Source organism: Eschscholzia californica, unplaced genomic scaffold, assembly GCF_041429995.1.
Source record: "Eschscholzia californica isolate CP2 unplaced genomic scaffold, dmEscCali1.0.p SCAF_5, whole genome shotgun sequence".
NCBI lineage: Eukaryota > Viridiplantae > Streptophyta > Magnoliopsida > Ranunculales > Papaveraceae > Eschscholzia > Eschscholzia californica.
The window spans coordinates 22,123,839-22,141,100 of NW_028238472.1; the positions used below are offsets into that span (position 1 = coordinate 22,123,839).

The window sequence follows — 17,262 nt, forward strand, 5'->3', positions numbered from 1 at the left end:
TTTTTCAGTTTTATATTTTATTTTTACTTTACCACCATCAAACCAATTTTAAATCTCAATAGTTTTAAGGTTAGAATTTAGTTTAACTTAGTCTCTGAGGAACGAACTGGTCTTACCGGAACTATCACTTGACGCCCGTATACTTGCAGGTGGTGACCTTTTAGGGTAACCTTTTAGGGTAACCTTTTAGGCCCATCAAGTTTTTGGTGCCGCTGCCGGGGACTTAGTTTAAATTTGATCTAATTTTATTTCTATTTTTGGTAAGTTTATATTTTTGGACACTTTTACTTGCTTTTCCGTTTTTTGTGTAGAAAAAACACTAAGGAGCAAAGGAGAAGGCGCAACAAGGAGAGGAGCTCAAGAAGAAGAATTTACATTTTATTTTTAGTATTTTTATTTTATTTTATTTTTTTGGTGAGAGAGAGACTTTTAGACTTTCTAGTTTTTTTTATTTTTGGTTTTAAAGTCTTGACCCTAAATTGGAGGGTTTAATTAAATTGTAACCGAAAACCAAAACGAAGCCTCAGGTTGGAACACTCGCGGGTCATTTACAAAGGTCATCGCCCGTCTTGAACGGGAGGTAAATTTCTTGAACACCCACGAATCTCCTGTCAGTGGGTATTTGTGTGAATTCGTGTGCCTAAATGCTTTGATCGAACTGTTAGTGTAATCATTCTAGTAAGGGCACTAACCCAGTTGCAAGATAAGAAACGGATTTCATCACCGTTCTCTTGCCCACATAGGTAACAACATTCACGAACCCAAACCTCACTTAAAAAGCTAAAATATTATTTAGACATCAGCCCCTAAGGTATCGAGCTCATAGGACCCTTCAAAAACAACTCGGGAAATTGACTTTTATCTAGGCATTCTCAGAGGAAAGTTTGTAAACAATTCTTGTCAAAAAGGCCGCCTCGAGAAGAGGAAACGTTTGCTGAAGGAAGACGGCTGTCACAACGTTCATCGTTGGTTGTCTTCCTGGAGAATTGTTTACCGACTACTCTGATCGAGTAACCTTTATAACAGTCAAAGTTCAAGTGTTGTGGCGAAGTAGGAGTTGTCTAGCTTTTTAGGTGAATCTGACAAACCCGCTCATTGCTAGATTTTGTCTAGGTTGCTTGGTGGAGTCAGCCTGATTGTGTTTGCTTTCCTATAAGATCTTCGTAGGGCTTCCTCGGTTTTCGGTCTCCAAAAAAAATAAAAAAAAAAAATAATAATAATAATAATAATAAAATTGAGAGATGGATAGATCGTGTTCCCAACATAATGGCAGAAGGGACGAGAGTTCTTCAAATCTACCATGGTGGTATTTAGCAAATGGGCAGAATAGTAGTAGTCATCCTAGAGACAATGTGCATAATGATGGTCGTAGGGATTATTATCAACCTCAAGAAGGTTATGAACCATATTATAGATATCCTGACAGATCATCTTACATGCATTATAACGAAGAATTTTATGCTTCACACGTATCTCAACCTCAATGGGATAACGGTGAAACTATTGATCCTTCATCTTCAGCATCACCTTCGTTGGCCGAAACTATGAGTATGTTAAAGAAGGTTCATGAAGAGTCTATTAGTGCGCTAAGGAGAATTAATGGAGACTCTTCTGCTCCACACGTGTCTCAACCTCAATGGGATAACAGTGAAAAGGTTGACTCTCCATCTTTAGGATCATCTTCGTTGGCCGAAACTGTTAGTGATCTTAAAAAGAGTACTTTCGAGTTTTGTCAGAATTTAGAAGAAAAGACTGACAATATCTGTAGACCTCTACAAGAAATAACAACCAGTATTATAGAAGAAGATCACCATGAGAATGTAGAGTACGGTCCACAGTGTCCTGTGTACTATGATGACGAGGATACACTTTTAGAGGAGTACAGTTCTCCCGACAACATCGTTATTGAGACTAAAATCTCAGAAACGATGGAGCCCGATATTGAGATATCCTCTCATTGTATCGAACTTGAAATCCATTCGGACCATAATGAAGAGTTCACTAGAGTTGAAGATGATTTGAAGTCGTTTGACTCAACTGAGAATGATGAATCATGGTTGACCAATTTGCTAAATGAAAGGATTGACTCGCCAGATTTAGGCGAAGATTTAGAATTCTTTAGGGACACCGATGATAACATGATAAAAGAAATTATAGAAGGACTATCTAACTCGACTTCTAGGGATTGTGAGTCTGATAGTAGGGTTTCTCCAATTGAAGGAACCCGAAGTACCTATTTTAGAGAACCCTAGTTTAACTCCGGCTGTCATTGATAGTCCTCTAGATTACTTTGCATTTTGTCCCTCAAAACCATGTGTAGATTTTGAAGCACTCACTCCTTCTGTCAATCATCCATATGAAGACCCATTCTATCCGGTCTGTACTCTCTCTAGTGCGGTGCCAAACTTAACGACCTTATTATCGTCTAAGTTTGGGGATTGCCCTTCTTTCTTGATAGTCTCACTTACACTATCACCAAGTTATGAAAATGTGAGACTATCGTTCACTGAAAACTTTGTGTTTTGGGTGGACCCACAGATGTATCGATTATTGGTTTATAGTTAGTTACACTTTTGTAATCCAGTAGATATAATTCTTTCTATTTTTCTAGTCATCTGTTTCGTCTGGCTGAAGACGTTAAACTGAGCGCTTTCTGGGAGGCAACCCATGCATAGGACTTCTGAATCTGGTAACATCTTTTCCCTAATCCTGTTATTTTGCATAGTCTTCAGAACATTGAGAACAATGTTCGGTTTAAGTTTGGGGATGGGGATTGAATTTTTAGTCCTTATTTCAAAAAAATTCAAAAGGGTTCAAAATTTTTAATTTTTGGATTGGAAACGTGAGTCTAGTTGTTTTTGCTTGTTAATAGTTATAGAGTCTAGTTGGTTGTACTATGCTTTTGCTAAAGGTTTTTCCACGAATTTCGAGTCTTGAAGTTGTTTGTGCACTAGCCATGTGAGTATTAGATAAGTGAAGAGTAGACTTTTCTAAGAGAACTTAATCGATCATTAGTGGAGACTTAACCCATGTGAGATTCTGAGCCTTTCCTTTTGCTTTGAGTGATCTCTTCTGAGCTAATTCTGAGTAGAATGAAGAGCTACTCAACCTCGCAATATTCATTAGAACTCAGTTGATCTCTTGAGTTCAAATTTTACAACCACTAGGGATGTCATCAGGTATGCAAACCTTCTTTTGTAGTCTGAGAAACTTGAAAACAGTGTCAACTAGAGGAAGATATGAATGTCATCATTATTTAGAACCCTGAGAATAAGGCATGAAGCAAAGTGAATAGAATTTTACCCAAGGAAAGAATAATGTGAAGAAAGTATGTTATGTATTTTGAGTTTTATTACCAGAGTCAGTAAAAAAAAAAAAAAAAAAAATGAAATGATGTAAATGAAAGAAAAAAAAAGTGTTTGTGTAGTTTTGTTTTAGTGTTTATTCCTTGAAGTAGTCCTTGAAGATTTGAAGACGTCGAGTTCTCAGGAGTTCTAGTCAGACCCTCATTAGTGTCTATCGACCTCTAGGAAGCATTGTTAGATAGTAGATCAGGTGAGAAGAGTTGGTAAGCTTCCCCATTCCATATTAGTGGTTGTTTCCTTCTTTGAGATCAGTCGTCCACAGAATTTTAGCCCGTCTTTTTCATGTGTTGAGTTTTCCTTCATATTCATACCAACACATAGAGTGAACCATTCTTGAGTGACTTTGATTTTTGAGTGTATGACCGTGAGGCAGTAGTCGAGGAGAAATGTATCGAGACGGTAATCGAGGTCTTGTCTTTTCAGAACCGAAATGATACTTATAATGGCTGGTCACGTGCACTTCGAGTCTTGATTACTAGTGAAGGGATTTTTAGCATTTGTATGGTTTTGTCGACTTAGATTTCATGTCTATTAACTTTTGAAAATCTACCGGATGAACATTTTTAGTCCACATCATATTTAGACCCTTTTGCATCTTTGATCTTTGAATTTTGTGGGTATATTCACTGCAAACCCTCACGAGACAAAACTCGTCCTCTTGGGTAACCTAGAGGTTTAACGGCTTGTTGCACGTGCTAAGTGCAATCGTGGGTCTCTACGAAAGTGGTGAAATGGGTTTAGTTTTATTTTTCTGTTTTGCTCGAGGACTAGCAAAATCTAAGTTTGGGGATGTTTGATGAGACATGGAAATGTCCCATCTGAGTCTCTTAATTTAGACGAGTTAGTCTCTCTAGAGCAGTTACTCTCACGAATTACTCTCTTTTATGTTTAGGTACCTTTTTACAGAGTTACTCGTGCAAAACGGATAAAGTCGGAAAGAATACAGACTAGGGGCATTTTGGTCATTTGTTGATTCTGACTTCTTGGTCAAGATTAGTGTTCGGATGGAAAGTAGAATCCAAGACGAGCCCATAGGCGAAAACGAAAGTCAAATCGGAGTCTGGATCAATAAAATAGAGAAGGTCGAAGTTCGGGTCAAACTTGGTGGGCTAAATGACAAGACGGACACGTGGCGCGCAAAGGCAAACAGATCAGGTGGTAGCAAAGCAAGGCGGGCTCTGTTCGGTTCCATACGGGTGTTATACGGGATTTTTTGCGGCCTTTGATTCCATATGACGCGGTCCAAGATAAAGTAGTAACCCGTGAGGATCTAATGGCCAGGTTCAGGTACGGGACACGTGTGGACATCTAAAAGCGGTGCAGTAACGATCTTCACTCGTCCGAGAAGCACCAACTCTCCCTTCTCTTTTTCTCGTATCTTTCTTTTTTACAGTAGAAAGAGAAAGAGATAAGACCGAGAGGGAATGGGAAGGATACGAATTCAAACCGAGAGAGAGAGAAGGAGATATTCTCGGCAAGAATCAAAACAAGTAGAGAGAGAAGGAGTGAAGAAGATAGTAAAGAAATCAAAACCGAGAGTTGGATCACGGTTGTTAGAGATGGTTGTTAGGATTTTAGAGAGAGAACCAAGAGATTTCGATTGAATTCAAATCAAAACAGAAACAAAGGATTTCGATTGGTTTTCGGGTATATAAAACAGAAGAGAAACAGAGAGAGGGGGAGCACGAGTTGTAGAGTTTTAGAGGACGAATTTTAGAGAGAAGAACAGGAGAGAGAGAGACAGAAACCGAGAGCTTCATCAATTTAGTTTTTCTTGATTTTTTTGATTTCTCTTTGTTAATCTTACCTTCTTAGTGAGAAAGAAAGAGAGATTACAGGGAAAGAGAGAAAGTTAGAGAGAGAGACAGAGAGATATTGTAAAGAGACAGAAACTCGGTTTTAAGAAATTAGTTTGATTTTTCTTGATTTTTTGATTTCTCTTGTTATTTTCTACTTCTTAGTGAGAGAGAGGGAGATTAAAGAGAGAGAGAGAGAGAGAGATTACAGAAAGAGTGAGAAAGAAACAGAAAGTTTAGAGAGAGAAAGAAGGTTGAAGAAGATGGGAAAATAAATTTCCCAGAGGGAAACCATTTCCGGGAAGACGAGAAAATCGTTTTCCCAGAGGGTGCGTTTGGCAGAATCTCGGAAAATCAGAAGGAAATCACTTCCTTAGGCTCTGTTTGGTGGGAAAATCACAGAAAAGTAAGTTTCTTTCTTTTTTTTCTTATACTAAATCAAATATTTATCGTTTCTAGCATGAGTAGCTAAATCTTTTATATCTAGGGTTTTAGATGAAGTCATAATAATTATTTTCTCGATAATTTATTAAAGTTTTTACCATTTTAACGATAGAATCTTCCGGGTTTTTAGACCGTTCATGGACTAAAACCTGAGTTATATAAAGAACTCTCTAATTAGATCAAAATTAAATTGTCGTTAGAATTATTAGGAAGACGGATTCGAAAACCCTAGGTTCCCTTTTTCTGAATACCGACTTATTTCTTTATTTATTTTTCAGTTTTATATTTTATTTTTACTTTACCACCATCAAACCAATTTTAAATCTCAATAGTTTTAAGGTTAGAATTTAGTTTAACTTAGTCTCTGAGGAACGAACCGGTCTTACCGGAACTATCACTTGACGCCCGTATACTTGCGGGTGGTGACCTTTTAGGGTTACCTTTTAGGCCCATCAGGTCCCTCTTCATAAGTCGGGAGGGGGAGTTTGTTGGGGTCCCTCCTTATAATAAAAGGACTCCTAGTTGGAATAGGATTTCCCTTATTCCTTGTTTGGGGAAAAAATAGAAGTTTCTATTTTTTCAAGCCTAAAAATGAATTCCTATCTCTATTGGTAAACCTCCCTATTTATCTTTATAAAAGGGAATGAAAGGGAAGGGATTATTCACAAAACAACTTCTAGAACAAAGAGAAGTCAGAGAAAGAGAGATTTCTTAAGTGGCTCTTTCAAGAGAGATTGAAAGAGCAGAATATTGGTTTGAAGAAAAGAAGATTATTAATCTTGTGAAGCAATTTAGTTTGTGGTTATCTTCTTCAACCTTTTGGTAATCTAGGATTTGTTCAAATCCTAAGGAGTAAGAGATTTTTATTTCTTTGTTTCTTTGTTCAGTTTATCCACCATAGTTTTGGTGAAGAGTTGTGTAACCCATTATTATCATTATAGTGGAAGATTTCTGGACTAGGTCCCGTGGTTTTTTTACCTTTTAGTTTGGAGGGGTTTTTTGCCACGTTAAATAATCTTGGTGTCTCTACTTTTACTTTCGCATCGTTTATCTTCATATTCCTGAACAAGTTAATTAGGTTATTTTTCCTAACAAGATACACAAAAAGTAGAGAAAAAAATCGTATATCGGAAGGAAGGGATGAGCAAAAAATCCTTATATGTGATTATGTGAAGAAAAAGCGAGACGGTTTGGCCATAGAGACAGGTAGAAAGTCCTTCCTTCATTTTGCACCCCTCCCGCAATTATATGTGCCATGTGATTAGAGCGGAAGAAGAAAGCCAAGGAGAAGACCATAATAAAGAAGCTACCTTGAATAATATCATCGTTCAAGTAAACTAAGTAAAGCTTAACAAATGGAATCACTCGTTTTCTCTCGCAAGCGGGCCGTACTGTGGTTATTTCAGCCATAGCCGCGGCCGTACCCCGATACCAAATGCAATGCTTTGAAATACCTAAAGGAATTTGCAAAAAAATCAAGGCCATTCAACGGAAATTCTGGTGGGGTAAGTCTAATGGTATATGCACTAAAGCCTGGGATACTATTTGCATCCCTAGGAAATTTGGAGGTCTAGGTCTTCATCTTCCGGATTTAGGTAACACTGCTCTTCTCTCAAAGATGGCTTGGAGGCTCAAATTAGATCCAGAAGCCACATGGGTGAAAATGCTGAAATCCAAGTATTACCCGCACTCCGATATCCCTGGACCTGCTAAAGCTCAACACTCTTGGATATGGAAAACTATTAGTAAGCACTTAGGCATGATTGAAGATCTCACCACGAGGGAAGTGCATTCGGGGACAGATATTAATATATGGACTGACAACTGGATACCGGAAACCAACGGTACAATTCAAAACAACAATCAATCCACTCTTATTAAAGTAGCTCAACTGATCACCAATAATAGTTGGAACAATGATATGCTAAGGCACAACTTTGACGTTAATACTCAGAATCTTATTAGAACTATCCCGATTAATAGTGTAGGTAGAGACCGCCCCAAATGGAAACTTACCAAATCAGGTAAATTTACGGTAGCCTCTATGTATCAATGCCTTAGTGTCAATAATAGCAATCATAACACTAGCAACCTTAACTGGAACTTTATCTGGTCTATATCGGCTATCCCGCGTATGAAGTTATTTATCTGGAAAATCTGCTCCAAAGCCCTACCAGTGCGAGAAAGGATAGGAAAATATATCAATAATATTACCAATTGTCCGAATTGCAATCTATCAGAATCTATTGAACATGCGTTGCTACATTGCGCGTTAGCGAAAAATCTTTGGTTCTACTACAATATCATCACTGAAAACATCACTTCTATTTCAGATTGGATCTTCTCGTGGGAAGAAAATGTAAATCTTAGTTACACTAAGGATAACATTCACTTTTCAACCATTTTATGGATTATTTGGAAAGTGAGGTGTGATCACTGCTTCCAACATGAGATTACAGATCTTAATCATAACATTAGAATGATTGAAAACTTCCCTAAAATCAAAACCAATCAAAAAAGTAGTAAACAAAAACCAACGGTTTATTGGCAACCTCCTCCACAAAATTTTATCAAGGTGAATGTTGATGCATCCTATACAAATCTTACTTCTAATGTGGGTGTTAGCTTTATTGTTCACAATGCAGATTCAAAATTCATCGAAGCACAGGCTAAAACGACGAGAGCGAGGAACAGTGAAGAGGGAGAGGCCCTGGCAATTGTATTTGGTCTCGAATGGGCTATAGAGAATAATCATAAGAATATTATAGTGGAAAATGACAATGTCAATCTTATAAAACATCTTCATAACAATAAACACTCTATACATTGGCAATCTCTTATCCATGTGCAGAAAATCCAAGCAATGATCAATGAATTTGAAGAGGTGAAATTCAACTACATCCAAAGATCGGTAAACTCAAGTGCAGATAAACTGGCAAAATGGTCGAGGAAGAAGAACGCAAGTAGAATATGAAAAAATGTACCTTATATGTTAGTTTCAAAATACTGTAATAACTTTTTAGTTTAATATATGGGAATATTTCAACAAAAAAAAAAAAAAAGTAAACTAGAGTATATTTTTTTTGTTGCAAAAAGTAAAAAACCTAATTCCCATCAATTATTTAGCAAATCAACCCCTCTAACGAATACATCAATAAATAGGATGTTTTATCTTGTCTATAAACTTCATTGTAACTGTTTTTATCAGCCCTATGGTTAGGTGTAATGAATAGCTAGCCATCTAGGCATCTACCATCATTGCTTTGTATTATCGTTGTTAATGGATAATACTATTTTATCTATTACGAAAATCAAATTTCGAAAATCTCTCTGTATTAGTTCTACCTCCTCGTACTTACTTCAAAGAGCACAGGCGGATGTGCTAGGGTAAACAAACAAAGAAATAATAGTCTTAAATTAAGCATTATACCATTTGTGTTATTTATTTTTCTTTCTTCTTTCAGACACATGACAACATCGATAAGGTGAACTAAGAACACTTGTAATTAGTTCCACAACTGGAAAATTAATCGATGTTTTACTGATAAAACGTGTGATCCTTTATTACATACTAAGTACTAGTACTACCAGAAGAAATTGTTAGTTTGGAGATCCGATTGGAAGCTTTCTTGATCATGAGAAGGGGAATGTGCATGTCTTCCTTCATATGTAGTGATCACCATCCTTGGATCCTCTGCTAATCGTTCTACTCTCTTCTTCACCCTGCAACTGTCCACCGTACAACGGTAATAACTCCTGTAAATCAAACGATATTATAGTGAATAATATTATTCGTTTGGACCAAATGCATTAGCTGGCCACATTTCAGTAGTGTTGCACCTACACGCTAATTGAACACCTTTTCATGACTTGATGTCAGCATTGCATTGCAAATGTATAATTTTTCGTTAAAGAGATTACACCTAAAAGATTATGAATAATGAGATTAGAACTAAAAGATTATGAATAATGGAGTGAATTCTACGATTCCTCCTCACCTCTATTTATAATATTAAGAGTTTACAATAATAGAAACTGAAATCAGAAGAGAAATATCCCACCAGGTCACCGGAATTACGACACTTGTTTCATGTCAAAATAGGTATAATACGAGCAGGCAGGCTACATAACTTTGTACCACATTATAACTTTTTTTTGTTGCAATTGTATCACATTATAACTAGGAGTGCAATGTAGAGAATGAAATTAAACAAAAGGAAGTTTCTTTTCACTATTACTGTTGAAAAGGTATGATCAATAATACAAGTTTATGCAACATAAGGCACTATCCGCAGTATACAAAATACATATCATGTATCCTATCAAAAAGGCTATTTGGCCAAATGGGAGCCGACCACATGCGGGAAACCGGCTCCCATTAGTCAGAATGTGTAGAGAGAGAAAAGTCCAGGCCAATGGGATCTGGTCGCATCAGTTTTCGGCTCGTGATCGATCTCTATTTTCGGGCTAAATAGCATTTCTCCAGCATAGTTTTAGTAGTGTTTGAACTTTCAGCAAAATGGGGTATTTACAAATAACTTTAATTTTCTATTGCTAGTTTATTAGGGAAGTAACAAAATTAAAAAAAGAAATCCCACCCTAACTTTGAGAGAACTATCAAAAAGAAACATTGGGCCAACCTCACCTTTAATTTCAATTTTGAGAGGGAAAATGCATCAATAGGCAGAGGGAAAGAGATTAGCTAGATAACCTAAGATCTATAACATCAACTTTACCACATATATCCTCATGCACATAATAATATAAAATCTAGTTAATATTTAGTTGTTCCTCTACTCACATATATTCCTCAATGTGCTAAACAAGAAAAAAACCCTAGAATTTAGTTAAAGCATAAGAGAAAGGTAGATCACAAGAACATGTCAAAACCCTAGAATTTGGTTTCTATTGTAGAGCATAAGAGATCAAATATGTTCCATATTAAATTATTAATAAGAAGGAAACTGAACAGCAACAAGTAATCATAGTGTAGATACAACTTTACTTGGGTATAAATGGACCATGTATATTGAGGTGTATGTATATGTTCAAGTACCTTGGATGTTGGGTGTTCTTGACAACTTTCTGGCCATACTTTCTCCACTTGTAACCATCATCCATGACATCCACATCACTCATGGTCTTGAAACAAAACCTTGGCTCTCTAATTTTCCTCCTTCCATTCACTTTCTTCATCATCTTTATTGCACCAAAACCAAGATGACCATTATTATTATTGTTTTCTCCAATACTAGATCTCTGTTGCTTACTCCCCATATACCCATCATCATCAACTTCTCCCCATGGCCTGAAATCAAGAGAGAGAGAGAGAGAGAGAGATAGAGACTGAGGAACAAGTTCTTTCTGCATGAAAAATCTAAAAAGATGTTTATTTGTTATTGTATTCTTATTGACATATAATTTAACCCTAAAGAAGGAATGACTCTATATATGTATTTTTCATAGTAGACTATGAACATACCAGAGGTAAGTAGTGGATCTTGGAACTGATGAAGGAGCTTCAAATTGAGAACCAATATTTGATGAAATGTTAACATCTATATGCTTAGGAGTAGTAGAAAGAAGAAGACTTGCTGCTTGATCACTGAGTTCAGAAAAAGGTGCATGATCTGTTTGATAATTGGTTCTTAATAAAGATTGAGGATACCCATTTGAAGGGAAAGTCCAGTTACTGAGAGAGAATGAAGAGTTGTTGGTATGGAAACCCATACAAACAGTAGGTATTTCTTGATGATCTTCTAATCCTTGTTGGTTAAGCATAAGATAGGTTGAGTATGACATGATCTCTCTTTCTCTATCTCTCTCTCTCTCTCTTTCTCTCTTTGGTAAGGTTGATGCTCTTGTTAACTTCCACCTTATAGCTAACACAAGACTTTCTTAGAAATTGGAAAACAAAATATTAGTGATAAAGAATAATATCCAAGGGAAATGACTAATATAACTTTCTTTAAATAAAAATGATAGAAACACCGAAGGTCTAGACAGTCCTTGGAAATCAACGGTCCAGATTATTAGACACGGAACGACCTGAATCAAAAGTAGAAAACTGTCGAGGGCCTTTACTCAAGAGTTAGAATATTATGAGAATAGTTCCACATGGGAGAAGGGCTATCTAGCAACTAGGAATATAATGTCTAGGTCATCTCCACTCATTGTCAATGGGTTTTGAGTTGGATGACCACAAACATCACATGTATCAGAGCTAGGGTCATACTTGATAGGGTTAAAAAGTTACACGCGATAGGGTTAAAAGCCACACGTGCTCTACGTCACCTGAAAAAAAAAATACGTATCAGGCTAACCACGCCACACGTGAGGGGGCGTGTGAGAATAGTCTTACAAGGGAGGACTATTTAGCAACCAAGAATATAATGTCTAGGTCTTCTCCACTCATTGCCAATAAATTTTGATTTGGATGACCACAAACATAACAAATATGCAGCCGAAGGTCTTGTGCTGGACAAGATTGCTGACCTGACAGATTTTCTAAAAATTTTGTTCTTTAAAATTCTTGCTAGCTACTTAACCAAAGAAATTGTTAAATAGTATATATGTACTCAATGAAAAGATCCTTGTTTCTTTATTGAACTACTGTACCCTCTGAAGAAAACAGTTCTGTACACATGAGGCATGTATATTGTAATGACCAAAATGCATTTGTGTTTGTGTCATTGTGTGGAAGCTCAGATAGCAATAAGAATATTGAAAGGTTAAAGAAGATAGGTGGGGGATGATGAATGATGAAGACAAAGAAATTATTGAAAATGGGGTGTGATGATTTATGAAATTCAGATGAGTGCAAAATAATGGAAAGGAAACACCAACAAATATGTTACCAAATAAATTAACTGATAATTATGATCATAATTGGTGAGGTTGAGTCCACAGTTTTGTTGGTTTGTTATAATAGCACTTACTAATTGCAGCCTAAGTAAAAGCAGGGGAGTTAAAAAAAATATTTAACCCGGTTAAAAATGATTTGGAAAACCTAACTTGAGCAAAACCATTTCTATTACATACTCTTGTGGATTCAATTAATTTTGTCAACATTAACTAAGGGTTAGTTATGTACTCTCACTTTATGTTTTACCTTTATTGATGACCACATCATTCTAAACCCGGGAACTATAATATAAAGTTAAACTAAATTATCAGTAAAATCTTGATGGTCCTATCGATCCTGGATTGTGGCTTTCCGGAAATCGTTATTGTACTTTTGAGTTATTGTTCCTCCGTGTTGCCGGTGAGTAGATGGGATAGGCAGTATCTGCGAAGATACTTTGACACTTAAGTCAGTCCAGTGTTGAAGGATGAAAGTCAATAACCGTAGGTAAAGATCAGATCTCTTTTTAGGACAAACCAGTGTTGTATATGTAGGGATTTACACCCTTCTACTAGTGTTTATAGCGGAAATAAGACATCTAATGTCTACACTAGTATTCCCAGGATCACATGCAAAACTAGTAATTAATCTAATGGAGATAGTAGATTACCTTAATCGCTTTTCCCTCGAACTAGTTGAATTGATTGAAGAAGACCAAGAGCTTCAAGTGTAGCTCCTCTACTTGGGACACGAGCAATCAACTTGATCTCCCACCTTGTTGTATAGCTAGCACACGAATGGTGGTTGGATAGAAGAACACCTTCTTCTTTGACTAGATAGATAGTTAATGGGAATTAGCTCACTTTCTCCTCTCTACTTGATGTGGTAGAGTAAGAAAGCTTAGAGAGAAATTCCACACCTTATTCTCTGCCCAAAGAGTGTTTATATAGAACCCTAATAAGAATCCACCTCCTTTTAGGTTTCCCAAAACACCATTTAGAATAAGATTTAGGGAAATAGTCGAAAATAGCAACTATTGGTATTTTCTCAATTTCCTAAGGAGATGATGTCCAAACCCAGCCAAAATTGGCATATTTAATGTTCATAACATAAGGAAACGTCCCTCCAAAAATCAGCCCAATCCGAGCCCTAAAAGTGCCCGAATCGGCTAAGGCCCAAAAACCCTGTTTTTGGCCTTTTTGTACTATCTTTGCCTAATTCCTTTTTAGGCCTATGAGATATGTTTATGGGACACTCCCATGATTATATCTCACTCCCACTAGTCATATCCTAGATCAATTTGTCACTCTTATGTGTAACCCGTTGTAGGATCCGATCGAAGTTAGCCGCGAATTACTTCGTAATTCGACGATCGTAGTTGGTCTCTAGCTACAACTCTACGATCCCTAAATCAATCGGACTTGATGATCTTCCACATCAATTGTCCTATCCGACAAATTGTTCGCATTGTCACCTTGGTCGAAGGACATCTCCTTCAACTCCTTCAGACTCCCACTTGGACTTAGAACAAGTGCAATGCCTCGATTCCCGTGTCAATTTAGTATCCCATCTGATACGTCACGTCATTCAGACTTTCTTGATATCCGAGTACAACTGTAAAAGACAAACGATTAACTTTTAATCCGTTTGAGCGCGGCCACGCATTTTCAGTTGCTACTCATCAAGTGGCCTTGAGACACTTTGTACCCAATGTGATTAGGGTGACACAATCCATTCTTGCGCTCCCACTTAACTTCATGTCTATCCTGTCCTTCCCAGTATCCGTCTTTATAACCTCCTTTTACGGCGCGGCGTTTAACGGAACCAAAGTCGGGCATTCCTTACATAAGATGAGTGGAGCACTCATGTTTTGAGGAATCTCTCCAATTGTCTTTATGAGAAGTATTGACGTTCATCACGAGTGATGTACTTCTCATTTGAGGGTTATCCAGTGTATAAACCTTTTACACACCCACGTAGTCGAATAGAATATACTATTCCTATAGCCCATGAAACTGCGCTATCCCATCGACTCCCGTGCTAGTCTTCGTGAGTCATTGTTGTCCATGCAATGACCTGGACCAGGGATTTGATAATAAATATTCCAAGTTCACTTAATAGGGTTTCATTCATCAGATCACATATCTGACAAACCTATTCGGAATGTTTTATTATCGATGGACTGTCGTTTAAATACTAAACCAAATTTAGACGACTGGTGAAATAACTCTATTATTTCTGATAACGAGAGTTGTAAATCTGAGCCTCTTCCGTAAAACTCCTTTTACCCACTCAATTTTACTTGTCGAGGTTTAAAATTATACCTCATGCCTTAGACTGTGTATGAATCTCATACTATGTCTTAGGTGACAGTTTAGTTTGACTACGTATGTAGTCCGTTTTAAACTTTGCTAATTATCAATTAATTTGAAGATTGCTTACTTCAACCTTGATAATTTCTAGTAACTTTTACTAGAGTTAAGGCTTTTAATTCTTTATGTAGTATTTGCAACAGTTCCCGGCTTAAAACACTTTTAGCCTACTTTCCTTCCATGTCTGAAAGTTTGCTACGATGACATGTTCAACTTTTGTACTACTTCATCCTTTAGCCTTCTAGGATGTTTCTAAGTAGTGTTTCGGTTTTCAAATCTGAATTTGGATATTCAAATGCTAATCATATCCAATATGATTGACTTTATGTATTCGAACATAAATCTTTCTCTCATGCTTGTTTGCTACGTCGGTGTCTTTTCAAACTCCGATTTAGCAACGCTCTTAGTCATGAGTTTTGGGTCGAAATTCTTTTAGACTTTCCGAGTCTTAGATTTTCTGTTTCGGATCTCAAGCATCTCAGCGTACTGAGTCTCTCTAATCCTATCATCCTTTTGATCTATGCTTATAGATCTACAGATGCCCAAAATGGTATTTTATCCTTTTGTGTGTGGTCCTTTATTGAGTCAGTTCGTTACTGTTATACAACATCTTATGTCGTACTCAATCTTTTGTATGTACTCAGCATACGGACCCGGAAGGTTTGTTTCTCCCACTTACCTTCTTGAAACTCGTGATTCAAGATTTTCTTCATTCCTCAGGAATCAAACTTCTTTGATTTCCTTTTTGAATCGAAGATTCTAACTCTTGCGTGCTGTTAATCCGTCGATAGATTTCTGAAGCATGCTTATGGACATAACTTGATTGGAAGAATCTTATTCTTCTTGTCTAGTTTCGGGAAACATGAATGTTTCCATCCTTCTCAGTTTTCTATTTTGGAAAACCAATTTAGGTCTTCTGTTAACTTAAATTATCAAGCTTCATGTCTTGACGAGATATGGATTCCACGATGATTTTGGCTTCTTAGCAAAAATCTAGAGTCAGTTTCCGTTTCTGCGCAGGTCTTTTATCTCTTCAGAAATAACCTTTATTTTCTGAGTCTTTAAGATTTTATTTTGACCTTTCTAGGGCTTTTGAACAACAACTTGGAGTTATCTCAACTACTTTCAGATATTCCTTTAGAGACACTTTCACTCGCTTTGAGAGTTCTCTTGCGAATGACATTCGCTTTTGTGCGGTGGGTTTACAAGATCATATCTTTAACCTTTCCTTTTCCGAGGAGCCGCAGTTTGTTGCTCTTGGTCGAATTTAATCGTCTTGTACAAGTTTTCATGATTGTTCTTCATGACTCTTCATGATTTTTCTCATGATCGAATTAAATCGACTTGTACTTTTCTCCCACTTATTCTTGTAACAATTAGTGCTTTTCTCCCAGACTGCTAATTATTAGAAGAATACTATCATGAGCAACAAACACTTTGTTCTCTTGATTGGTTGTGGAAGAAGCCCAAATTTCTTTCAAAAGAAATTGCGTCAGATATTAGCTAGTTTTGTAACGCTTTTACAAATTTAGCTTTTAGACGGACTTTGGTAAGTGTGAAAACAATCGTTTATAGAATATGTCCCAAAATATTCGGAAGACTGGCTTAAACCCGTCTTTGATCGAATTATGCATAGCAATGTTCGATTACTCCCACTGAATCCACCATCCCTCAGATGTGTTCCATGGAGCGAGTTGGGAAACGTTTTCTCAACTCCTTTGATGGTTATTTAGTATTTGACTCAAGTTTTTATCACTCCAATCTAATTGGATGACTAAAACTCTCTTGTAAAATGATTCTTTTACTTCGGTTTGTACTTTGTTTGAACCTTTCAAACATTCCGACTTATACTTTATGATTTGTACGTTTCCATACTTCATGAAGTTGTCAGAGTACGTATTTGAAGTTTCTTTCGTTAGCTTCTGCAAGTAACCTTATAGGTCTGCATAACACTGTATGAGTCCTAATAGATTACCAGTCTCTATGCCTTTTGAAAAGGGTGACTTTGTCAATTCAGTCCTTAAGACCTAATTGACAATGCTGAAGTTTAATGAGTTTGAATCTCTTGATTTTAGCCATTATCAATGTTAACCTTCAGTTAATTTTACCACTGGTTTAAAACATCATATGTTTCTAGAAGAACAAAATAATCACTATTAAGTTCTAAGCTAGATCAGTGTCTAAAAGAAGACTTTGATCCCTTTCAGCATCCCTAGCATTACTGCTTCTGCTCCCTCTTGGATCTTTACTTCTTTTAGTCAAGTATGTAATTCCCTTATGCTCCCACTGAGCCGCTCATCTGGTCTTAAATACCTGATGAAGGAATTTTACGATACTTGTTTTTAACTTTGTTAGCAAGGATACGGAACCGGAATTCATAATTCCATTCCTTTTGTCCTCCAGGTGCTAATGGTAGTTTCCTTTTAAATGGTCTAGCCATT

General features: G+C 36.8%; 1 protein-coding gene across 2 annotated transcripts; it reads right to left on the bottom strand.

Annotated features, from left to right (window-relative positions):
* Positions 1-9,020: 9,020 nt before the first annotated feature.
* On the bottom strand, positions 9,021-11,547 carry LOC147537825 (uncharacterized). 2 transcript variants are annotated; one of them, XM_086641728.1, is made up of 3 exons: positions 11,088-11,547; positions 10,662-10,913; positions 9,021-9,334 (listed from the first exon to the last, which is right to left on the bottom strand). In XM_086641728.1, the coding sequence occupies exons 1-3, from the start codon at positions 11,405-11,407 to the stop codon at positions 9,190-9,192; spliced, it is 717 nt and encodes a 238-aa protein (XP_086497854.1). In that variant the 5' UTR covers positions 11,408-11,547; the 3' UTR covers positions 9,021-9,189. The 2 variants fall into 2 exon arrangements, with proteins under 2 accessions (XP_086497854.1, XP_086497853.1); XM_086641727.1 differs by having other exon boundaries at positions 9,021-9,361.
* Between the last annotated feature and the right edge of the window lie 5,715 nt (positions 11,548-17,262).